The sequence below is a fragment of the Chiloscyllium plagiosum genome, chromosome 1 (genome assembly GCF_004010195.1).
Source record: "Chiloscyllium plagiosum isolate BGI_BamShark_2017 chromosome 1, ASM401019v2, whole genome shotgun sequence".
Taxonomy (NCBI): Eukaryota; Metazoa; Chordata; class Chondrichthyes; order Orectolobiformes; family Hemiscylliidae; genus Chiloscyllium; species Chiloscyllium plagiosum.
In genome coordinates, this window is record NC_057710.1 from 136,394,515 (window position 1) to 136,421,409 (window position 26,895).

General features: G+C 39.4%; 1 protein-coding gene across 2 annotated transcripts in view; it reads right to left on the reverse strand.

Annotated features, from left to right (window-relative positions):
- Positions 1–26,895, reverse strand: part of egf (epidermal growth factor) — a 146,228-nt gene extending 119,333 nt beyond the window's left edge. Inside the window, exons 1-2 of one of the 2 annotated variants that reach the window (XM_043697796.1) lie at positions 26,849–26,895; positions 21,688–21,830 (exon numbers count right to left, since the gene is read on the reverse strand). In XM_043697796.1, coding sequence (XP_043553731.1) covers positions 21,688–21,726 — 39 coding nt within the window. In that variant the 5' untranslated portion in view covers positions 21,727–21,830; positions 26,849–26,895. Of the gene's footprint in view, positions 1–21,687; positions 22,256–26,848 lie in introns of those variants that run through there. The other variant, XM_043697805.1, reaches the window with a different exon arrangement.

Consider the following 26,895-nt stretch of genomic DNA (forward strand, 5'->3'; position numbering starts at 1 on the left):
CAGAAAATGTCTGGAGAGGAATGCAGTGGTGTTTGTCGAGGTTCATCCCGAGCAGCGCCGTGACGTGGGACTCCGTGCTCTACGGCCTGTTCCCCGGGACGCACACCGAGACGAACATCAACTGTGCCTAGAGGATCATCATTTCGGTGAAGGGCGCTCTCCAGGCGGTCCGAAAGCTGTTGATCTTCCAGCTGAAGGAGTTGACCCCGAGTGAGTGTTGCAGACTGGCACATTCCAAGGTCCAGGACTACGTGTTGAGGGACGCGCTGAAGCTTGGGGCAGCTGCCGCCAAGGCGCGGCGGGGAAAGACCACCGTGTAACATCTGCCTGCCTAACGAAGAACAGGGGGCCCATGCAGTCATTTGGGCTCTGCTGACGCCTCAGCTAAAAATGTAATCGTACAGACCTGTAAATAGGAATGATTACTCTGTTTTCGGTATGCAAAAAAATGGAATGTTTACATATGTATGGCATGTCCAGTTGTACAGATCATCAAAGTATTTTATGAATAAAGTATATTTTTGAAATTTAAAAAAATGAGTTTGATGAATACAGATTAAGAGTTGAAACTTTATTGCTGGAACAGCACAGCAGGTCAGGCAGCATCCAGGGAACAGGAGATTCGACGTTTCGGGCACAGGCCTTCCTTCGGCATGTCCAACTGTACAGACTATTAAAGTATTTTATGAATAAAGTATATTTTTGAAATAAAAAAAAATGAGTTTGATGAATACAGATTAAGACACTGGTGCCACATCTGGATCACCATGTTATAGTGACTGTGCAAGTATTTGAGAGGTACATTTGTAAGTGAGCTGACAAAGTCGAAAGAGCACATAGAGATATTATTTCTCTCAACATGTAGCTCTTGCACAGTTGTAACAAAAGGGAAGGGTTTCTTCACAGTCTACGTAGAAAACTTACTTAGATCTGGTATTCAACAGGTCCCACAACCATTTGGTCAACACATGTTCTCAAGGGCCAATCATAGAGGCCCTTTCATGGGTTTTTCTAGTGAACAGTGAATGATGATTTAATTGGGAACTTCAGAAATTTACCGAAGCTCCTCAGCCAGCACCTTCTAAAACCATGATCAATACCTTCCAGAAGGACAAGGGAAGCAGATATTTGGGAATACCACCACATACAAGTTCCTTTTCAAGTCCCACACCATTCTGACTTGGAAATGTATCACTGATCTTTCATTGTCTTTTGGTTAAATTTCTAGAACTCCATCCCTAATAGTTTATGGAACTATTACCTAAACCAAATGACTGCAGTGATTCAAGAAGGTAGTTTACCACCACCTTCTCAAGGGCGACTAGAGATGAGCAATAAATATTTGACCATCTAATCACACCCACATCCCATGAATTAATATCACCAGACAAATTCAACTGCAATTTGTTCTTGAGTATGGATCTTCAGTCTTGTGCAATGGCAGGTTCTATAGATCGTAATGTGTATATTGTTGATGTAATCACTTAGATTGACTTTAACTAGTCCAGCCCTTTGTCAGATTCATATATATATATCTGGGTTTGATTAGATTAGATTGCCTTCAGCGTGGAAACAGGCCCTTTAGCCCAACAAGTCCACACCGACCCTCCAAAGAGTAACCCACCCAGACCCATTCCCCTACACTTAACCACTGACTAATACACCTAACACTATGGGCAATTTAGCATGGCCAATTCACCTGGCTTGCACATCTTTGGACTGTGGGAGGAAACCGGAGCACCCGGAGGAAACCCACGCAGATACGGGGAGAATGTGCAAACTCCACACAGTCACCCAAGGCTGGAATCACATCTGGGTCCCTGGTGCTATGAGGCAGCAGTGCTAACCACTGAGCCACCAACCCCACCATGCCATTTGTCATGATATTATGCAATGTGACCCACCATTCGCACTGTTAATGAAATTCTGTCAAGCCATTAGGTGTTCTATAATATGGATGTGCCTGATCTGCCAGAGATGCTTTTGGGGCCACTCCTATCTTCATAGAATCATAGAATTCCTACAGTCTGGAAACAGGTGTTATGGCACGGGGTAAACCCCTCTGCTAATTTAAATTCAACACAGAAAAGATTCATCCCGTGCTGTAATCTGTGAAAATTCGGGAGGCAAAGAACTATCCCAAAAGTCACTATTTAAAGTAAAAATTAACAACTTTAATTTTTAAAGTCTGACAGAGAATAATTAACTAACAACTATTTATAATTCATTTATCTAAACCTATCTTTTACCTTCCCCTCTACAATACTAGACAGATAAAACCCCTATTAAGATTTACCAAAAATTCAAATTTCAAAACCAGCCAGCTATTGAATCTTCTTTTTGTATCTTCCTCTATCTTCTTTTCTTCTTCTTAAGGATTTCTGTTTCATAGGTCATTGATAGATAAAGGTACCTTTAAGAGCGCTATTCTATGGGTAGTCTGCAGATGTTGGTGACTTGGCAATTCTCCTCCAACTATTCAATTGTTCCTGGTCTTATACCCCAAAGCATCAGATCATTTTATTGGTTTTAATATTGTCAAAACATTAAATTCAAACTTGATTAGAGGTTAGTATCTTAGGGCAAAATTTAAACTGATTGGCTGAATTTGATTTTTTTTTCACGTAGCAACCCAGGTACAGCAACTGCTGGACCAAATGTTACAATGTAAATTCTCAAGTATTCTGTGTTCTTGCTAAGTCCTTCAACTCTCTTAAAGGTACAGTACCCCTTACTTTCACAACACAGCTCCAGCCCCTATGTCATTAGCATCGAGGGCGACTTTAAAAGGTTTTGAAAAGTTTGGCATAGCTAAAACTGGTTTGGTGGTTAATATTGCTTTCAAATGGTTGAATGCCTCCTGGCATTGTTCTTCCACCAAAACTTTGTGTTCTTCTTCAGCAAGTCAGTTAACGGTGCCACTACACTGTTGAAGTTTGGAACAAATTTCCAATAGAATTCACAGAGTCCTAAGAGTCAAAACACCTCTTTCTTCGAGGTTGGTCATCGAAATTACTCAATGGCCTTCGTCTTTGTGTTCTGTGGTATCAATCTTCAAGAATGTCACATCTGCTTTTGTGAAATCAGTTTTATTTAAGTTTATTATCAGTTTTGTTTCTTGCAGTTGTTCAAACAGCTCTGCCAACTTACTGTGAGATCTTTCCAGGAGTTACTAAAGATCATGACATCATCCAAATAGACTGCACAGTTTGTTAACCCAGCCACAACTCTGTTCATGAGTTTTTGGAATGTGGTGGGTGCATTCCAAAAGGGCATCACTTCAAATTGGTACAGACCATTTGGGATAACAAATGCAGAATTTTTTTATCATCCCTGTGAAAGGTACCTACCAATAACCATGATGTAAGTCCAACATGGTGATGTAACTGGCTTGTCCAACATTCTTGTTACAGTCCTCCAATCTTGGATTGGATTTGAGTCCAATTTTGTAATGGTTTTGACCTTTTGATAATCCACACAGAATCGTTGAGTCCTGTCCGGTTTGGGAACTAAGACAATTAATGAACTCCACTTGGTCTGGCTTGGTTCAATGATATCCTCATCGAGCATGGTCTCCACCTACTTCTGGACCTGTGTGGCTTTGAAAGGATTAAGCTGATAGGGCTGTTGTTTTTTTGGAGCAGTATTCCCTACATCTACTTCATGTATAATAGCATTATTTCTCCCCAACTGATTCGTATATATGTCCTTACACTGCAGTAACAAATCTTTCAACTGTGTTCTATGCTCATGGGACAGATAGCTGACTAACTTACCCCACTCCTCAAGGACTTCTTCATTTTTTAATCAATTTTGAGGCACATCAAAATCCATAGCATGTGGATTTGATTCCTCACTCTGAGGGGCAGTAACTAACACCTGTTTCTCCAGTTCTTTCTCTCCAGTGTAATACAGTTTCAACATGTTCGCATGACATACTTGATACCTTTTTTTCTAACTGGCATCTTTACTAAATAATTCACTTGATTCAACTTTTTCTCAATTTGATAGGGAACCACTAAACCTGACTTTGAAGGGATCGCCTATCACTGGTAACAGTATAACACGTCATTCCCTAAGGAAAACGTCTGAATCTTAGAGCTTTTATCTGCCAACTGCTTTGTTCCATACTGTGCCCTCTTTACGTGCTGTTTAGCTAACTCACTTACTTGATTTAGTCTCTCCCTCACCTCTAATACATAATCGAAATGTGAGATTTCAGAATTTGAAATTAATTAAGGAAAAATTGACAGGACCAAAGGGCCTCTCACTTCATGCCCAAATATTAACTCAAAGGGAATGAACTGAGTAGATTAATTTGGGGCATCTGTAATGGCAAACAATACGAATGGGACACCTTTATCCCAATCATTCTGGCAATCCTAATTGTATGGTCACAACATGGCCTTGAAGGTCAGATGCCACCTTTCTAAAGCTTCCTGGGATTCAGAATGACATGTACTGGATTTAAAGTACAGTATACCTAAACCTCTGAAAACAGCCTAGCAGTAAAATTTGACCCTTGGTCCAACTGAATCTCTCTGGGTAGTCCATACCACATGAAGAAAACTACTAACTCCTCAATTACCCATTTTACCTTGATACTCTAGAATGAAGTTGCTTCTGGACATCTGGTCAACACATCCATTATGATTAATAAGTACTGGTGGACACTTTTAGTTCACAGGAGGGGACTTACACAATCAATTATAACCCACTTGAAAGGTTGTTCAAATACGGGAATTGGCAACAAAGGTGTGGGTTTTATTGCTGCCTGTGGCTTACCACCATTTGGCATGTATGAAATATACAGCAAAAGTTAACCACATCCTTGTGCATTCCAGGCCAATAAAAGTGTTTTTGTACCTTGTGTGCGACCCTTAACACCTCCCATCTGTATACTACTGGCAATACAATCTCATGCACTTTGGCCCATTTCTCCTCTGTAATAATCTGCTGTGGTCTCCATTTCCATTTTAGGATTCTATCTTTCAGATAATAACCCGCTGGAATATTCTCTGCCTCCTTTTTGGAGTATGCATCCATATGTATATTTTTTATCGTCTTGTCTTGCTGTTGCAAGTCTCTTAGCCATTCTGTAATAAAAACAGTCTGACCCTTTGCCTGTTCAGGTTTTTCCTGCACCATTACGTCAAACATGGTGTCCGCTAACTGAACTTCAACTCTTTCACCTTTCTCTTTACTTTTCACTTTGTGCTGTGACTTATGATAGTGGGATCTGGTTACTACACAGTCTGGGAAAATGCCAGGATATTTCTGTTTTAACTCCGCAGTTTCTTGGTCTTCCTTAGGCTTCTCCACAATAAATGGTATCACTCCCACCTTGGATCCTGCCAAATCATTCCCAAGAACAAACTGAATTCCTGGAATTGACACTCCATCAATCACTCCAATTGTAACTTCCCCAGTCTTGAGTTTGCACTCCAAACTGACCTTACATAGGGGAACGCTAACTTTCTGTCCATCTATCCCATAATTACCACACTCTCAGGAAACATATCAGAATGAGCACATGTTCGCTCATCCTTTACAATCAACAACTGGTTAGATCCTGTAGCTCTCAAAATTGTAACTTCTTGTCCTTCTCCCTCTGTTATTTCTGAGTAAACTTTACCCACAGAGGCGAAATCTTTATAGAGATGAGGTACTAACTCCATATCCAGCCCCTGCCTAGGTCTTGCACTCTCCTGCAGCTTCTTGCTCTTCTTGGGGTCTCCTTTGCTACCTTCACTAATGCGACTGGCTTAGCTTCTTTTACTACATCTTTTTCCACAGTGCCTTTCATTAACAACCACCACTGTGACTTTACATGTCCCACTTTACCACAGTGGAAACACCTGAGGCCTTTAATCTCCTTTTCACCCCCTTGGCTGCTTTTTTTATCCTCTGGTAAATTCTTATCAGTGCTCTGTACTCTTGGTTTCATAGTATAGGATCTTCCCTTCTCCCAACTTCTATCCCTCACAGGACAAAATTCCGGCCGGAAGCTTGTCTTAAGGATCAACATGCATTCATTGGCTAATTCTGCTGGCCTTCTCACTTCCTGAACTTTTTGTCCCTCCACCTGAATCCTTACCATCTCTGGAAGTGAGTTTTTAAACTCCTCCAGCAGAATAATCTCTCATAGAGCCTCATAATCTCTCAAAGGTCTTACCTATTTTTAAAGCATGCACACATCTATCAAAGTGATTACGTTTAATTCTTTCAAACCCAGCATAAGTCTTATCAGGTTCCTTCTTTATATTTCTGAACCCGCTGTCGATATGCTTCTTGTACCAATTCATAAGCACTTAAAATAGCCTGTTTAACCTCTTCATAATCTCTTGACCCCTTATCTAACAGGATGACAAATACCTCACTAGCTCTGCCTACCAGTTTAGTCTGAACTAGCATTACCCATAAATCCTCAGATCACTCCAGCTGCCTAGCCAATTTTCCAAATGAAATAAAGAAAGCTTCAACATCTTTCTCGTCAAAATGTGGCAGAGATTTCATGTATTTGTATACATCACTACCTTCTCTTTTAATCTCCATCCTGTTAACTTGACTTTACTGACTAAGTCACAACTTCTCAAGTTTAAATTCTCTCTTTGTCTCTCCCTCTCTTATTTCTCTCTTTGCTCAGCTAAGAACCTTCTCGCTCTCTCTTTTTCCTCTTTCTTTAGCCCTTTGTTTATTAGATTAAATTACTTACAGTGAGGAAACAGGCTCTTCGGCCTAACAAATCCACACCGACCCTCCGAAGAGCAACCTACCCAGACCCATTCCCCTACGTTTACCCCTTCACCTAACACTACGGGTAATTTAGCATGGCCAATTCACCTACCCTGCACATTTTTGGACTGTGGGAGGAAACTGGAGCAGACACGGAGAGAATATGCAAACTCCACAGTCAGTTGCCTGAGGTAGGTCTCTGGCGCTGTGAGGCAGCAGTGCTAACCACTGTGCCGCCACAATCTTCTAACTCAATTTTCTTCAACTGTAATTTTAGGTTTTCTCTGCTACACCTGTGTGCCTAATATTTTCTTATATAACCTAATGTGTCCTTTAGACTATCCTTTCACTACTTCCTACAGCACTTGCAAATTTCAAAACAGCCAGTTGTCAAATCTTCTCTTATTATCTTCCTCTGTCTTATTTTCTTCTTCTTAGGGATTTCTGTTTCATAGATCAGTGATAGTTAAAGGTACCTTTAAGAGCACTATTCCCTCCAAACCCTATCAGCATTTTGGAGAGATCATTCTTTCCGCGACTCCCTTGTCAGATCCACGTCCCCCACCAACCCACTATCCACTTCCGGCACCTTCCCCTGCCACCCGCAAGAAGTGCAAAATTTGCACCTACACCTCCCCCCTTCACTTCCGTCCAAGGCCCCAAAGGATTCTTCCACATTCAACAGAAATTTACCTGTACTTCCACCAATGTCATCTACTGTATCCGTTGCACCCAATGTGGTCTCCTGTACATTGGGGAGACTGGACGCTAACTTGCGGATCATTTCAAAGAAAATCTCTGGACACTCACACCAACCAACCCCACTGCCCTGTGGCTCAACACTTCAATTTCACCTCCCATTCCATGAATGACATGCAGGTCCTGGGCCTCCTCCATCGACAAAACTTAACCATCCAATACCTGGAGGAAGAACACCTCTTCTTCTGTCTTGAGACCCTGCAACCATTTGGGATTAATGTGGATTTCACCAGTTTCCCCTCCCCCCACCTTTTCCAAGTCCCAAGACTCCAACTCAACACTGTCCTCTTGACCCGTCCATCGTCTTTCTCATCTATCCTCTCCACCCTCCTCTCCAACCTTCTCTCCCACCTTCATCCAGCTACTGCATTCTCAGCTACCTTCCCCTCAGCCCCACCCTCCTCCCATTTATCTCGCAGCCCTTTTGCCCACAAGCCTCATTCCTGATGAAGTGCTTATGCCCGAAACATCAACTCTCCTGCTCCTCGGTTGCTGACTGATCTGCTGTGCTTTTCCAGCACCACACTCTTGGCAGCAGATCATAGGTCTGCTCTCTCATTAGACAGACAACTGGTGGTGGTTTAACCTGAGAGTCACTATGACTCAGGAGAGGAGAGATGTTGCGAAGGAGAATCCTTCATGGTAATCTCAGCTGGTGAGAACAGATCATCCATCAGGCCCAGAGTTGACTGTTCCCCAATAACAGAAATGAATCAATAACAACAGTTACCATGGCAATAACACTCACCACAGGAATGACACTTCCCAGAGAAAGAATGTCACCTTGGAAATCAGCAGATAGCAGCCAAATATTTAATTTGGAGACTGGTACAATTTAAAGACTATGTAGTCAATGTGGGTGCAGAGACTGATGGAAGTGGAACATACCAGAGGTAACACACAGTTCTACTCATGATCATTGCTGATGACTATGTATATTTGGTAACTTGCATAACTTGGATCATTTGTAAATGAAAATGACAGCGCAAACAAATTTTTCTTCTCTTAAGAAAAGGACGATATTTAGAAAAATGTAATTGTATTTAACGTACTGATTGAATGGCACTTGGACAGATATTTTCCTTTGGGGAGAAGGGAACTATTAAATACATAAAATATAAAATGAGTAAAGGCAATCTAACACAGGGATAAGGGCTAATTTTACAAATGCATGCTTCCCATAGCTGAACCTTCTTGCTGAGATGTGCATTTAAAAAGTTGTCCAATATTGCACATCTGTACAAATGTGTTTCAAAATTCATCTGGTAAGAACTACAACTGTTCCACCATACAACCCTACCTGTATTTAAATATGTATCACAACTATGCATTAAAGGAGCTTATGTGGCAAAAGATCTGTCTTTTTTCGACTTCATAAACATTATAGCTTAGAACTGAGTTCACGATGTTTACAATGAAACAATAAATTGATCTGCAGGTTTTGATAAATTATTACTCGAACAAAATTCATGCAAATTTGTCAAGAACATACGAACGAGGAACAGGTGAAGACTATTCACCCCACGAGTCTGCTGCACCATTCAATGTGATTGGGGCTGATCCCGTCTTAGCCTCAAATCCACTTTTTTATTCCTTCTTTATAAATCTTCAACTATTGAAAAATCTATCACCATCTTAAATTTACTCAATGTCCCAGCATCCGCCACATTCCTGATGAAGGGCTTGTGCCTGAAACATCGATTCTCCTGTCCTGTGGATGCTGCCTGACCTGCTGTGCTTTTCCAGCGCCAGACTTTTCGATGTTGACTCTCCAGCATCTGCAGTCCTCACTTTTTTCCAGCATCCACCACACTCTGGGGTAGTGAATTCTACAGATTCACAATCATTTGAAAAAGTAATTTCCCCTCACTTCTGTTTTAAATCTGCCATACCTTATCCTAAATTATGAGTTCTCATTCTAGCTTGTTTCTCATGAGGAAATGTCTACACTACATATTTTGTCGATCCCTTTTAGTATTTTATATTCCTCAATGAACTCTCCTTTCATTCTAAATTCCACAGAATACCAGCCTAAGCGTGGTTCACTGAAAATGTAGGCAATAGTTTATAATTTGACCCCTCACACACCAGATGTATTCTAGCCGTTTTCTACTGACTAGGCTTATCCTTAAATCTCCACTCCATTTCTTAACCTCATCTGACTCACAGATTTCTGCCTGATGACATACTGTTATCATATTTCAGTTTCAAAAATACGATAGATACAAGACAGATCGAGTAATAATTATAAAACTAAGAAAGTTGTAAAGACAAATACAGTGAATCACTACCAAGCTTGAAGCAGGCGCTGTCTATGTCTATAACTATAATTGTTAGTGCTGCTTACATTAATGACTCATTTTGCTGTCACTCTTCACATTCTGAGGTTTACGGTGGTTTCATTGTTGACATTGCCAAAAAAATTAATGGAAAACAAATTTCTAATGCGTTGCTCAACTGTAAAATTCATTTACTGCCGTGACTCATCAGTAAGGTTGCTTCCAATAAGCATTGTAGCAGATTTAGATTTCCTTTTACTCATTTTTGTCTTAAATCAATAAATCAATTGCATCTGGTGCAATCGGATTGGAAATGCAGCTAGAATTTGTGGTGTCATGGGGTAAACCTTTCTGCTTAGTTTAATCCAGCAATACAGAAAAGATTTATCCTGTGCAGAGCTATTTAAAAAGTAAAAATTAACAACTTTATTTCTTAAAGTATAACAGAGAATAATTAACTAACAGGTATTTATAACTCCTTCCTCCAACCTATCTTTTATTTTCCTTTCTACAATACTAGACCGATACAATCCCCGATTAAGATTTTCCAAAAATTCAAATTTTCAAAACCAGCCAGATGTTGAATCTTCTCTTTATATCTTCCTCAGTCTTCTTTTTTTCTTCTCAGGGATTTCTGTTTCATAAGTTACTGATCAATAAAGGTACCTTTCAGAGAACCATTCTCTGGGCAGTCTGTAGATGCTGATGGCTTGGCAGTTCTCCTCCAAACTGTTCAATTTTCCCAGTCTTACACTCCCAAAGCATCAGATCGTGTATAAGATTGTCAGTATAGTAAATTCAAACTTGATTGGAGTTTGGTATTTTTTGAGATATAATTTAAACTGATTGGCCTAATTCAAATCTGTTTTGTCATATCCAGGTAACCAGCTGCCTTAGTTACTGGACCAAAAGTTTACGTTATATCTTTTTCAGAACACTTGGTGCTGTCAGGTAATTCTGCTACTTTTAACTCTCTTTAAGGTACAGGACACCCACATCTTCATAACAATGGTTCTGTCTAGGTTACATGTTAAATTTTTACTAACATTCATTGTATAAATACAAACATAAAATATTCTAGGAACTAGAACAATCAAGCAGACTAAAAGAAAATAGTAGTTCTTTATTTTCCTTTCTATTACAAGGTATTCTTTCACATGTTCAAGCTTGGTAATCTGCTACCATTTCTGCAATACAGGTGAAGGAAACTTTATTTTCTGGTAAGAAGGCGGCATGTAGGACGCTTCAACCAGAGCACCTGTTCTCTGCCCATTCTTTTCCTTCTTTCTCTTTTTGCTCCCTCTATACCTTCTCTCAGCTTCAAACTCCTGGTCCTGGCCTCTAAGGAGGATCAGCAGTTGGCAGAGATGTTAGCAGTTGGAGTGAGGATGCCAATGACCAGCAGCTCAGTGTGGACCATGGCCACAACCACTTGGAGGACCCCTACACTGGCCTGATCTGGAGAACCTTTTGAGAGAGACTGTGATGATTAGCACGTTACAGCGCGGTACAGGCCCTTCAGCCCTCGATGTTGCACCAACTTGTGAAACCAATTCTTTCTAACCTACACGGTTCCATTCTCATTCATGTGCCTATCCAATGACCATTTAAATGCCCTTAAAGTTAGCGAGTCTACTACTGTTGCAGGCAGTGTGTTCCACGCCTCTACTACTTGCTGAGTCAAGAAACTACCTCTGACATCTGTCCAATATCTATCACCCCTTAAAAGCTATGTCCCCTCGCGTAGCAGTAGTCTAACGTTTTTTCTTCATTTGTCTATTCTGTAACTATTCTATCCAGTCCTTCACAGTAAACTGATATTGGGGTGGCACAGTTGCTCAGTGTTTAGTACTGCTGCCTCACAGTGCCAGGGACCTGGTTTCGATTCTAGCTTCGGGCTTCTGTGTGGAGTTTGCACATTCTCCCCATGTCTGCATAGGTTTTCTCTGGGTTCTGGTTTCCTCCCATAATCCAAAGATGTGCAGGTTAGGTGAATTGGCCATACTAAATAACCCATAATATTCAGGGATGTGTAGGTTAGGTGCATTAGTGAAGGGGGAACGGGTCTGGGAGGGTTACTTGTCAGAGGGTTGGTATGGACTTGTTGGGAGGAAGAACCTGTTTCCACACTGTAGGGATTCTATCATAGTTATCCTCCAAATTTATAACTTTGGACCATGTAACAACTGTATTGATGTACACTCAACAGTTTTGTAATGAAGTAAATGTGTTTTTGTAAGAAAATATTTTTACTATGTGCCTACTCATGCCTTTGTGTTTAAATAAAAAGTCAACTCAAGTCTTTGAGAAGCAGCACATTAGCAGAATTGATCAATGCTGATCTGGAAAATAGACAGTTTTGAGTTTGAGCCTGAATTGGATAAATAGTATCTTGAATGAGACAATGGAATAACACAAGCCTAGTGGTTTTGGGTGTAACTTCCGTTTCTAATTCCCTGCTACATGCATTGATTAAGTCTGTTGCCTGGATGTAAAGATAACAAAATAAGCAGAAACATTATAATTATGTATTAAACTTCTTTATGTATGTTTAAGGTTTTACCAATGATGCATAGCGAGTTGTGCCTCTATTAGCAGTTTTAACCAGAGCAGCAAGTGTTCTTGTGCTAACGTGGAATGTCAAACATTCACTGCTGCTTCAAAGTCTCACCATATGTGCATCTTTAAGTCAATTATTTCCATTAGTTCTTGTTTAAAGAACATTCTGAGGTAAGTTCTTCTAACTACCTACTATTACCTTATTATTATTCACATAGCTAATGTTTAGTTTTAATACAGGGAAAAATAAGCATTTAAATGTTCTAATGTTCCGGTAGTCAACACCCTGATTAATGTCAGAATTGTTGTATTGCATGAAACTGAGCACTGGGAAATTGTTTGGTCAATTTTAGCCTCCTTAGTGTCCCCTCTGTTGAGATTGGGTGTAGTGAATATGAACCCCTGAAATAAATTCTAATGTCACTGCAAACTCACTAGTAATGTGTTAATGTTCTGCTCAGAAGTTAGACTTCATACAAGACAGAGAATGCTGCTCAAGTCTTACATGTACTGTAGCAATGAACATTGTTTTGCAGTAAACTAGAAGTCTGGCCTGAGCTCTTAGGAAGACCTGAAGAACCCACAATAGAACCTGAAAATGATGGAGATACCAGTCTAAAGTAGATGGTACTTTTCTCCAATGAATCTGAAGAACCATGAAGCAAGAGGATTTTCAGAAGATTCCCCAAACACTGGTTTGACTGAAGTGAGCTGAAGTAGTTGAAGACATATCCCAAGTGGAGTACAGCAAAGGATGAAGTGGAGTTTGCCTGTGCCAGCTCAGCAGTCCATGCCCTTTCTGCCACTCTTCAACAAAGCTCAATGACCAGCATGTGCTCTTCTGTAGGAGTCTGGATGATGCAGATACAAAATTGCCTCAGGTCTCCGATTGAAGCAACAACAGCTCCAGGTCATCACTTTCTATATGAGGGATAAGTAACATTGCAGAAGAGATCATTTTCAGGAAAGGTTTCTAATTATTACAGTTAGAGCAAGCCCTGACCTTCCGACCAGTGAACCAATACATTAGGCAGGACCTGTGCAGTGAATGAATACAGGAAATCATTTGCTACAAACCCAAGGCTCAGTTCAAGCCATGTCTCAGTACTTTCATTGTGGCAGATTTGAACATTTTTAGCAGGGTTGCAATGTCAAATAATCCCTTTCAAGTAAGTCACATTTCTCACTTCCAGGATAAAGGAGCAATCAACAACTTCAACAAGAAGAAGTAGAAGACATGAGGCTTTCATATATGTTAGGAAAAGTGAATATTGTTGAGCCTACAGCAGATGATGATATGAACCAGGACTATTGATCAGTAACTTTAAGTCAAGAATTTTAATGCAGATTTTTCACTTAGATTCAATGAGTCATAGCATTATACACTTGACCATTACAAGATCAAGGACATCGGAAGCCAGATCCTTTCAAAAAAAATTTTGAAACACCACTTACCTAAGTTGGTAAAGTTGTTAAGAAAACTACTCATGTTTTACAGAATCAGAACAAATCCTTGCTGAATGTGTCCAGTTATGTCTCTTAAAGCACCCACCTGGTGTTTTAGCCAAGGTAGATGACATTCCTTGACAATATTTCACACTGTGAGGAACCGCCAAGGCAAAATGATTGCATTCAATTTAATGACAGTTTAACTCCACTTCTCTGGGAACATAAGTTTTCATCTAAAAATGATTGGATGACATTTTGAGATGAACATTCTCAGCTTTTCCAAGAATTTTGACAGCATTATGAATCTCACTACATGTGATCGAAGAAGATAATCATGCTTCTGCATTAGAGATTCCTAACCAGGAGACGCTTCCAGGGGCTGCCCCTGTAAACAAGCTACAGTAAGACTTAGTTTCATCATCATTTCAGGAAGCAAATCTTGTGGTTCTTGATTCTTTAGACTTTGGTGCAGAGGATCCCTATGATACTCTTCCAGATCAGAGCAAACATAATTCTTTAACTACTCCTCAGGTGAAGCAAGAAGACAATGACGAAACATAACATGTCATTATTGCAACGTGATGTACATTCCTGTATTTTCAGCTTTGCTGGGTGGGGTGGAGATAGAGGCGAAATTCACACCGATTTTTCCTTCAGCTACACACAGGCTGTGCCTGTTGACTTGACCCAGGTGCACAGGAAACAGGAAACTCGACACTTGCAAGAAAATTCTTTAACAATCCAGAAGCATGAGAGTGATGCTCTACTTGTGTATGAGAGTCCAGAAACTTCTCCACCTTTGTTTAGTGTTCCAGGGACAGCATCTGATGTAACAGTTAGCAATAGTGAACTTCTCCTCAACATCTCATCCCCACTTTCCAGAATATTTTGCAATGATTTCAAGTGCAGTTTTGACAATCCTGACTGCAAATCTGAAAGGATGTCTGTGAATTTTTCATAATCTTTGTGCAAGAAATGAATTTATACTCTGCACTCTTCCCCATGATTCACTCCTCTCTTCATCTTAAATTTGAGAGTATAGCACAGGAACAGTAAGAATTCATTGTCCCGTAATTAGAATTGAATAGTGAGACTCCTCAGCTCTTGGATGATACAACTTCATCCAGCAGTTTATCATTGTCAGGTCTTGTCTTTATCAGACGTTATTGTGAAAGACATAAAACTAACTGGTATCCAGTCATGTGGAAATGGTATCCTCTCAATCAGCACTCAATTGTCTTCAACCTAGTATAGAAACATGTTAGCCATCAATGCCTTCAATACTATGAAATTTGGGATAGAAGGCGACATGTTACAGGAATCTGAGAGATGTGGGCTACAGCAAAGGGTGTGGCAGAATCAGGTGAGAAGTCCAGCGAGTCAACATTAACATGGGGAGTGTCTCTGCCATCTTACATGCTGTCATGGGTAGGCTGGCAAGATTGTCTCCAGGAAGCAGCGAGATACCAACTGAAGGGGATTAATGCTTGTCAAGTTTTGTTAATGCCACAACTCACCTCATTAATATTCAGCCAAATGTGCCAATCTAACTTGATGTTGAGGAATCTCAACGAGGAAATCAGAGCATGTAGCTGGTGGATTCAGCTCCTCACTTGCTGTGAATGACATCCACATTGGAAACCAGCATTTCCATGGGCACAGGCCACATTTGCAGACCATTGGCACTGGATAGAGCTAAGAACTTTTATGGCACTGCTTCAGTCCACATACAGAATGCTTTAGCACTTCAATGTTGCACCTCAGGCTTTGCCAGCAACTCTCACTGTAATGCTGCAGCAAGGATACTGTACACTTAGGGACATACACACAGTGCATGGACTGGACCACGCTTCATCTCTGGGCTCTTTGTTCACTGTCATAGAACTCATTCACTCTTAGACAACCTCGATGCTCACAGCATTCTTGCCTTGCCTTGCCTTTTTGTGCTTTGCTCATTTAGCCAACAATTTTGGGCTCTTGTTACAACTGTCTTGCTGCACCATTTAGCACAGACACAAAGTGAGAAATCTTGTCTTAGTGGTCAAAATGCTTCAAAGAGAGTTTAACTGGGCAAGATGACCTGCACAGGAGGTCAAGGGCAAGATCCAATACCATTCCAGACCTTGCCTGGGATAGTCAGAGTAAGGATATTCTCATCATAAGGGTTAAGGAGCCAAATGATGGGCTTCACACCAACCATCATGAGTCCCCGAGCACTATTGTGAGTTGTTTTGATCTTGGAATGAGATATGAACAGATATTTTGGAAAAGGAAAGTGAGTGGCACAGCTATTATGATTGGCACAGATTGAGTGGTGTCCGCAGCGATTGAGTAGGCAGCATAGAGGACATGCTGGGTTGGTGGTGTCAGGGATTAGGGTGGAATACAGCGTGTGTGATAAGATTTTGCAGATGATAATGAGAATAACAAAGCATGAAACTTGGTGGGATGTGCGTACAGTAGCAAAGATAGAGTGAATACGAGGTATCGAAGAAAAGGTGGTGATACTTATGCTGGTGGAATGGAAAAGAACATTGAACTACTTCCTACTGTGCTGAGCATTCCTCCAGCTCAGCCCCCGATCCCTCATACCTTCCATGTCAACCGAAGCTCCAGCACCCACCCAATGGCACTTTATAATACCCCTTGCAAACCTAGTGCCAACTCATGCCTTTCGATACCCACTACCCAGCATCCAAGCCCTCCAACCCTCCCAGCCTCATGCAATATCCACCATGGGCAGATGTCAGAACCCGGAATGAGATGAAATAAAATAAGATTCAAAATGCCCATTGCAGACTTATTTGGCCTCTTGCAAGAGACGGAGGCTTACAACTCAGGCTGAGACCAAGACTCAGGGTGAGAATAGTACCATTAGGAAGAAAAGGTTTTACATTTGGCCGGAAGACTCATGTGGGAATGGGTAAGCCCCCCTCCCCACCTCCAAGCTATGTTTTGTTTTGCAGCTCTCGTAAATCTTCCTGCCAGTATTTAAGTCCCCTTCCAATTAAGTACAATCCTTATTTCTTGTACAGGTCCCCTTCCAATTAAGTACAATCCTTATTTCTTGTACAGGTTAATGATCCAGAAATGTGAATCCTCATCCCTGCACCAGCTACTCAGCCATGCATTCATCTGCATTATCCTCGTATTCTTAATCACTAGCTCGTAACACCGGGAGTAGTCCTAGATGCTCTCCAATGTCCAGCAATACTTGATCTCAAACAACAAAGGCAGTAACTGTGTCAGACACCAGTGTTTCTTTCTCTGAACATGTGGTTTCTGCTTTTGTCTTCCACCTTTTTAAAATGCCTTTGTTTTGATCTTTGTTCCCCCAAAGTTCCAAAACAATGCACCGGTATATAAAACAGTAATCACTGCTCCCAGAACTCAAGAAAATCATCTCCAACACCTAAAATATCTCAAAAAAGGAATAGCTCTTACAGTCACAACTTTTTCTTCTCCTCCATCTTGGATTGCCCATAATCCTTTTCATGCCCAGGCTATTTTCATAGTTAAAGTGTTCCATTCCAGGTGGCATGCTGATGAAACTCCTGTGCTCTCCCTCCACTGCAATCACATTCTTCCTATTGTGCAGGGACCAGAACTGCACATAATACCCCAGCTGTGGCCAAACCAAAGTCCTGTAGAGTTCCAACATAACCTCTCTGCTCTCATCATTAATGCTTTGGATGATAAAGGCAAGTGTCCCGTATCCCTTTTTAACTACAGATGCTCTCCTGCCACCAGCTGTGTACAAGAACTCCAAGATCCCTCTGTTCCTCTGAGCTTCCTGGTGTCCTGCCATTCACTGACTACTTCCTTGTCTTCTTACTTCTTCCAAATTGCATTGTCTCATACTTATCAAGCTTATCTTCCATCTGCCACTGATTTGCCTTTCTGACAAATCCATTGAATCTTTCTCTAACTTAAGGCCTCCTTCCTCATTGTCAACAGCCTGGTTGTTAAAGTTGAAGTTCAATCTGTTTAGAAAATAAAGCCTTACACTGCTTCTTTATACTTTTGTACCAAATTAGCTGTCATTGCTCAGTGACACCATAAAGGTAGCTTGTCTAGAAAGGGGAATTTGCCACAACAGTACAAGAAAATGTGTTCTTCTGAGATTGGAGTTGAAATACATGGTTAGGACAAAGAGGAAGAAGCTGGTACTCTGTGTCTGGCTACATTACATATGACATGGGAATGTGTCAAGTTGACACTAGGTGTCTGAAGTGAACAGTGTTCCATTCCCAGCACTGAAGCCTTCATAAATAATATTTATACAAGATCAAGCTTTTAAAGGTACAGGTGTAATTATAGCATTCATCAATGATATATAAAATTAGAAAAACCCAAACAAGAAAGATTTGCTTTTATGTTTATATGGATGGGAAAATGAATTTGAATCAGCATATTCAGCTTTAATTTATCCTAGCAACAATCTGCTCAAAGAGAACTGCTTTAACTGTAAAATGAGTTGAATGCCAGTAAAAAGAATCTAAAGCAATTTAACAAGCTGCTTTGAATGGAAGACTGAAAATCTTGGAGGTGACTGAATAACATCTTTAGAGTGCACCCTGGAGATTTTGCATTTGAAATCAGCAAAGAATTAGCACTAGATAACAAAGCAGGGTCTCTGAATGGTGCTGTGATTAATATTCTAACATTTCAATGTCTGACACCATGACTGTGGGCTGACGTTTCCCAAGGCCTGGCAATGAAGGCAGAATTGTTGCTTGGAGTGTCTGTGTTTGTCCTGTTTGTGTGTTGCCAGTTAATAGAGCCTACCACCAGCTGTAATTTGCATATGGACAAAACAAGAGAAGAAAGTTCCAGTAAATTTTGGATAAAGATGGAGTTTGGAAAATGTTGCTCTAAAGCAAATAAATGAAGCAACAAATTAAAAGGGGAGCTAATTTATTTTGTATTAAAAACTGTAAAACTGTTAAGGTTAAATAATACCTTACAAGGTATGTGCATAATATAATAAACATTAATAGTACAATTTTCATTTAACATAGTATATAGCTAACTGAATTGCAAATCTAATTACTGCATGACGTACAGAAAGGGCCATTGACTGATTTCTGCTAACTAACCATTCTGAAGTTTGAATACATGAGACTATTCACAGTTTACTGCAAATAATACGGAACCTTGCCCTGTGACTCACATCCCTCCCTTTTTCAGTCCTTTACTGCCCTATGAGCTCTTGTGTTTATAAAGGATGTGTATCATTTTAACTTGTGCTGGAATTCATTAAGCTGTCCCAGTTAGTTATCGTAAATGTAATTTTCAGATTATTCCATTGGAATTCAACAATTTTAAAATCTTCCTCAATGGTTATACACTCGCATGAAAACTTGTCATAAGTCCTTCAACGGTAGGTAACGGTAAACAATAGTTCTTGATAAATGCACTCACAACTGTACAAATGCTGAGTAGGTTCCACAGTATTGCACTGGATTGCTAACAAATTTAAATTCTGATCAATTTAAAGTATTTTAAAAGGTCTTTGCAACATTGACTTAGACTTTTTTGGAGCTGTGTGCCCTCTGATGCCATTACTATTTCAAAAATAAATAAAAAGCAGTACAGAACATTGCAAGTATTGAACTATGAAAGAAATTCTAATAGTAAAGCTATTTAATAATTTAAGGTTGAAAGTGCCTTTTACCATTGAAAAGTTACAAATCACATAACACCAGGTTATTGTCCAACAATTGAAAAGAATTATCATGAAGAAAATGATTTGGAGAAGTGTGTATTATGATCTTATACTCCACAACCACCTGATGAAGGAGCAGCCCTCCGAAAGCTAGTGCTTCCAAATAAACCTGTTGGACTATAACCTGATATTGTGTGATTTTTAACCATGAAGAAAATGACCTGGTAACTTTCATTCACCTGTCATGCTTACACATTATGGAATAAAATATAGTTTATACAAGAAAATGAAGAAATTGCTCCTGTTAAGCCTAAGGAGCTCAACTATTTAAAATGAGCATGTTTTAAGTTATACCAAATAGCTGAATTTGTGTTACTTGCAATTTACTGGTCAAAATGCAACTTATACTGCATTAAAGCATCACTTGTTTATATGGAAATGAAAGATTGAGATGGAGTGGATTGTGCATCGAACAATTTTGCACGAGCTGTTTCAGTTCTGTACAGTTCTATCAGAGTGAATTTTCAAAGCAATATTCCCATTTCTGCATTATCAGAAGAGCTGCAGTATTCCTGGAAGATCAAGAATTTCTATTTATCAATTTATATTGTATAATTGGTCCATGATATTCTTGATTGCAATTCATTTTCACAGGATGCTGCAGAAAGACATGCATTTATACAACCCCGGACATGACCTAAGGGTGCCCCAAAGCACTCTGCAGTCAATGAAGTTCTTTCAGACATGTGGTCATCTTTCTGATGCAGGATATGTGAGAGCCAATCTGCAGATAGCAAGGTTCAAGAAAAGACAATGAAATAAGAACGAGATAAACTGCTTTAGTGATGTTAGTTAAGGGATGTATGTTGTCCAGAATGCTGAGAGAATTCCATGAGATCTTTCTATTCATGTGGTAGAGCAGTTTGACACCTCTTCAGTGTAGCAGTCTTCTACAAAAGTTCGCAAAACACTGGCTTAGATGAGCTAAACGTATTCTTGAGTGAATGACTCACTGGGATGTCGCATTCAAATGTGCATTTACAAATCCTAAAAGCTATACTCTGGCATATCTGCCAAGATTTAATGACAGACTGTTTATAAAGATAGTTACATGAAATGCTTTAGGTTGATTGGCAAAAAGTTTCTGGATGAGGAATAGCCCCTCTACTATCTGTAATATTTATCAAGGCATTAAATATTTAAGTTATTAGGTCCATCTAAACTAACACTGAGATTTTTACTAGATCAGTTTAGATGCAGTCTTCATATGTATCACACAGTTATAGATACAACTTTTGATATGGGCATGGAAAAAGAAGGTATCACCTTGACAGGGCATAGAGCTTCACCCTAAAGACAGGATTTTCATCAGTAGAAGGTACGTAGATGTCAAGGTTCATAATGTTAACTACACCTAAGCTCAATGGTAACACGCTTACCTCCAAGAAGATTATGGATTGAAGTTCCTTTCCTGTGGCAAAGAACTTTAGGGAGGAAATTCTTGATCTTGGTGGCCAGACGTTAACAGCAGCCATCAACGGTAGGGTGAAGGAAATCATCCTTTCCATACTGTAGGAAACCTAATCTAATCCCAGCATTGGTAGCTGTGCAGAAGAGACTAGAATTGGGGAAACAGACATCTTGGAGGATTGCAAGGTTGGAGTGAGTTATAGAGACAGGCAGAACAAGATCACTGAAGGATGTGAACACTAAATGTATGATTATTAAATTGGATAAATGCTAGCTTGGATGCCAACAGGGAAAACTTTCCTGTTCTTTTTCGAGATGGTGACAGAAGATGTTTTATGGGGTGACTGTTCACTTAGTAATCAAGCTAAATCTATTTAATCATTAATTCATTATAAGTTAATCATTAATTATAAATTAATCATTAACAGAAGACATATTTCCACAAAAAAGTTCCTTTTAAATTTGCAGAACGAAGACTTAAGAAAAAAAGATTTTAGAAAGCTTTTGAAATATTGAAAATTTGAACTAATTCATAATGTATTGTCTAAACAATTTCTTTGGTGGACAAGGAGTTCAATTTAATGTCTCTTCGAACCTCAACTTGCAACATGTTCAATTTTTTAAAATTCTAACATTATTTATGATTTAAACAATAATAAATTATAAATACAAACATATCATAGTAAAAATAACTTTAAGATAAATAAGATGTTAAATCATGACTTACCATTTATGCTCGAAGATGTCTAATTTTAAAAGTGTACTTACCAACACATGTGAGGTTATCATCAGCTCGGTGGTAACCATCAAAATATCTCCACTCCACAGAGGCAGAAAGATTTGTCAAAACAACACTGAAGAGTACTATCAAAAGTGGTAACAGTGGCATAATCTCCATAGGGTCTGGATAACTGCAACGATAATTCAGTGGTTTTCTAAGCATTTCTTCAGGGCAAAAGTGTACGGGAAAATTCCAGAAATAGACTAAATTGTCTGTAGCGTTTTTTCACAATTCCTCTTTTTCATATTATCAACTTCTATACTTTTACAAAATGCAGCTCCCTCGGAATGCCTTTCAGGGTTTTGTAGCTTTCTGGAAGTAAAGTATGAAATGCCTGACACCCTTGTGATACATTTGACATGTTTAAAAAATCTGGATCATTTGATCACTACAAATTTCCCTGCAAGTATTAAACCTATGGATTAAAGTAACTCAAAGTACAATAATGCAGTGTTGGCTTCTGGGCTCTTTTCAGTACTTTTTTTTGCTAAATGAGGTGTTCTACTTTCACCAAAGTGCTTGTTTGCATACATTTCTAAAGGCTCCCCTCCTCCACTAACTGTCTGTAGCAGCACGAGATTTCATTTCACCCCACCCCTTTCTGTTTTTTTAAACAGTTGAGTTAGACTTCATTCAAATGTAGATGTGGGCAAACTAATACCAAGCAGAAGTCAGCCAAAGAGCATAGACTAACAACTCATATTTTCTCTGTCTGTACAAGTTTGTAGTTTGCATGTTGAATATAAGTATTCATACTTTGGTTGTCACACTCAGAACCTACAGTAAATATCAACTTTTCTAAACAGTGGCAGAGTCAATTATAGTTCACTATTGCTGCTTATGCACTATTAAAAAAAGTCAAGTTTTGTAAGCTGATTGAAGTCAAATAATATTTTTACATTACACTCTACATACCGTTTACATGATCCTCTTAAATAGATTTTACTAGTAAGCATGATTCTTGATAGATTACTCCGAGATTTTTAAACATTTTTTGTCGATTTTTCTGATCAAATCATTAACCTAATAGAAAGCTGCAATAAATTTTGAGCTTTAACAAATAATTCCTCATCCCCTCCCACACACAAAACCCATTTAACCACTGCAAACTCACAATAGCTAATTGTTAGCTATTATTTTCAGTTAACTCTTCAAGTATCGTAATTACTAAAGCAGAATTAAGCCACTGATACTCCACAGGATCAACATTCTGACTGTGTGCAGACTGAGCAAATGGCATATTCATAGTTCTCATTGTGGAAAGGCTGATCATGTTTATGGGGTATTACATAGTTGAGTGCCAGATTTATAGGAATGCTATCAAGTCTGTGACCTGGATAATCTGGAGACAAGCATCACAGTAAAGGTTCGTAATCTGATAACCAACTTATTTAAAGTATTTTTTAAGGTATGTGCATACATCATACTTCCAGTGTATAATATCTTACAAAGTTTGAACCCCATATTACATATGAACTGTACAGACCAGAAGCAACTTTACTTTGTTCTAAGTTAAAAATCACACAATCACCTGATGAAGGAGCGTCGCTCCGAAAGCTAGTGTGCTTCCAATTAAACCTGTTGGACTATAACCTGGTGTTATGTGATTTTTAACTTTGTATACCCCAGTCCAACATCGGCATCTCCAAATCATGATTACTTTGTTCTGAACTCAATTAGGTGACCTAAGTCTCAGTAGTTTGGAGGAGTATAGTCTAACTTGTTGTCCTGAGGCTAGTGGTGTAAAGAAATCAGGCAAAGTTATTTTTGCTGATTATGACTCAACTAATTTGATGTGTTACAGATATGAATATTAAAAGAGGACAAAATAAGATGGAACTGTGATACACCCAACAGCCAAACATCCTTCCAATGCTCACTGTTCATGTGAAGATTAACTACCAAAACCTGCTTCCAGATTGAGGATCCTTGGTTCTTTAAACTTTGACGTAGATATGTCGCATATTCAAAGTTAAACCATGAGATCAATTTAAGACTGAGACTGGTAATGTAATAACAGCATTCAACTGATGCAAAGCACCAATGAGATATCATTAAGTTACAGCAGAGGTATGTGGAACTTAGCACAGAAAACAGCCTTCAACCAGGTCCATGCCAACCCACTCTAATTGCACTTCCCTTCCTGCCCCTTACACGTTCCTTTCTCCTTCATGTCCGAGTGATATTATCACTGCTCTGTTAACCCAGAGGCCCACATAATGTTCTGGGAACCTGGGTTTGAATCCCATCATGGCAAATGATGGAATGTGAATTAAATAGACAATCTGGAATTAAGAGTCTATTGATGACCATGAATCGATTATCAGAAAAAGACTGTCTGGTTCACTATTACCTTTTGGGAAGGAAACTATCTTACCTGGTCTAGCCTATATGTGACTCCAGACCCACAACAATGTAGTTGATGCTTAACAGCCCTCTGGGCAATTAGGGATGGGCAATAAATGCTGGCGCTAACCAGTGATGCCCTCATTTCGTGAATGAAGTTTTAAAAATGTGTGAATTAAGAGTCCTCTTAAATGTATCAATGCCATTTGCTTTAAATATTCCATATGATGACAAATTTCACAGGCTCATTGCAGAAAGGCTTTGATTATGGTTCCTTTAAGTTTACTCTTTCCAGGAATAAACTCCTCCTTTTTGTCAACTCAATTTTAGTCTACCTTCTAAATTTTTTTTTGCCTCCTCTAGTATTATAATAGAGAGCAGAATGATACATTATATTCCAAGTGTGATCCAATTGAATTTTAAAGATGTTTCAGTTCAAAATTCTCCTCCATGTAGAGTCATAGAGTCATAGAGATGTATAGCATGGAAACAAACCCTTCGGTCCAAACCATCCATGCTGGCCAGATATCCCAACCCAGTTTCAGATTCTGAATCACCTTTGGCAATGGTGAACAGGGGGCATTCCAATATTAATTTTTGAGTGACAACGCACCACACTTCATCAATAAACCTTCTGTCTCATACCCTAAACTTACTGCTATTCAGTAATCTTTCAAGCTGTTCTTTTCTACATGGATGCGGACTCCATACATCCTGAGCTGTCTCATGAGCCACTCCTGTGGCACCATGTCAAAGATTGTAAAAAGTTTATAACTTCCACATCCATGAGATCACAGAAAAATAACAGATAGGAGCAGGGGTAAGCCATTATCACATGGTGCCAGCTCTAAGACCATGGTGTTTTACCACCTCAGCCACAACCTCTTGCACTACGCTAGTCTCCCATGATTTCCTAACTATTTAAACATCTATTAGTCACTATCTTGGATATCTACAATTGAATCTGTAGATTTCTCCTCATCTCAGTCTTAAGCCATCGATGCCTTATTTTGAGCTCCCTGGATGTGGTTAACAGGCTCACAACTTTTACTGAAGTAAAACTTCCTGACGAAGGGCTCATGCCCAAAACGTCGATTCTCCTGCTCCTTGGATGCTGCCTAACCTGCTGCGCTTTTCCAGCAATACATTTTCAGCACAACTTTTACTGTCAACCTTGTTCCTAATTTCAATGGAATTGCCTATCATTTTTTAAAATTCCAGATAATATAGATCTACTCTACTCAATCACTCCTCACAGGACAATGCTTCCATCCTATAAAAGTTAATTTGCAATCCTTCTAAGTTAAGAGTATCTTTCCTCAGTTAAGAAGACCAAAACCAAATAGAGCACTTCAAATACAGTCAAACCAAGACAACATATAATTGCAGTGGCACTTTCCTCCTTCTCTCCTTATAAATAGCACCCCGCACTCCACTTCCACCAAACCCCCCTCCACCCCAAACCCCCACCCCCAGTCCCCACATATACACACATAGACAGACACAGATAGGCAAAATAGCATGGTGTTGAGGGGGGATGGGAAATTACTGTGAAAACACTTCAATGGCTCTTGTCTGCAGAGTTTGTTGAGATGATCCTTTTATTTTCTAGGATTCCTGTTCTTCAAACTCTCTTTTCCAGGTACTGCCACTTACTTGCAGATCACGCAGTGATTGGTTCATGACTTATAAAGCCCCTGACTTATTCATTAAAAGCAACAACATACACCAATTTGTAAGGGAAAATAATCTGGTTCTCTTCAGGCCTTGGGAATTAAAAACTGTAGAAAGATGCATCAACCAACTTCCGGAGGTCCAAAGGCTTCACTCACACACACAAACTGTACAAAGGAGCCAATCATATAGGCAGCCCTTTGGCCTTTGTCATTAACATCAAGAAACCACTGAAGAAACCAGTCAGCTACTTACAGCCGGCTAAATCTCACATGATACGCATATCCTGATGCCAGCTCATCTGCAACTGACCTCTTTCCCCACCGATTGAATCTTACAATGAATGTAAAAAACTTGCTTGAAAAAGTACAGTAAGTCCTTTCACATTTGTTTTTTTTAAGACCGACCCTTTCCTACATTAGCTTATGAACTAATTAGTTTATGAGGCTCAAGTTCTGATCCCTTGGTACCCAACTCGTTACAGCTTGCCAAGTTAAAAACTATGCATTTATTTTTACTACATGCTTTCAGACCAATCCTCAAACTCTGCTGACATGTTTCATCAAGCCTATGAGGCCTACTCTCATGAAAACAACTTTTTATGTAGTTTCTTATCAAATATGTCTTGAAAATCCACTGTTTTCTCCTTGTCTACTGTGCTGATTACAATTTCAACAAACTCTAACAGTCAAGCGTAATTTCCCCCTTCCAAAAATTGATGTTGACTTTGTCCAGACTTATAATGAATTTCTAGGTGTCCTGTTATCACATCTAGAATAATAGATCCCAGGATTTTCCCTACTGTAGATATTTGATTGTTCACTCCCTTCTTTCTTAAAACCAGGCTTATACTTAGTATTGTCTGAACTAAAAGGAATATTCTAGAAGGAATTCTGGTGAATTAAAACCAGTGCATCCACTGTCATTGTGACCATCCATTATGTCTGCAAGATTGGTTGTTTTTAGCCCCATTTCTTTCTCAAATACTGTTTCTTTGCTAAGATCAATTTCTTTAACTCTGTTACTTTTGGTAAACATTTGTGCCTACTGTTTCCAAAATGCATTGTTCATCTTCTAACATAAGGACAGATAAAATGGAGGAAATGTAACCAAGACAACAAGTCCTACCTTTAGACCCAAGTGACGGAGAGATTCCCAAGCAAAAGGGAAGCAGC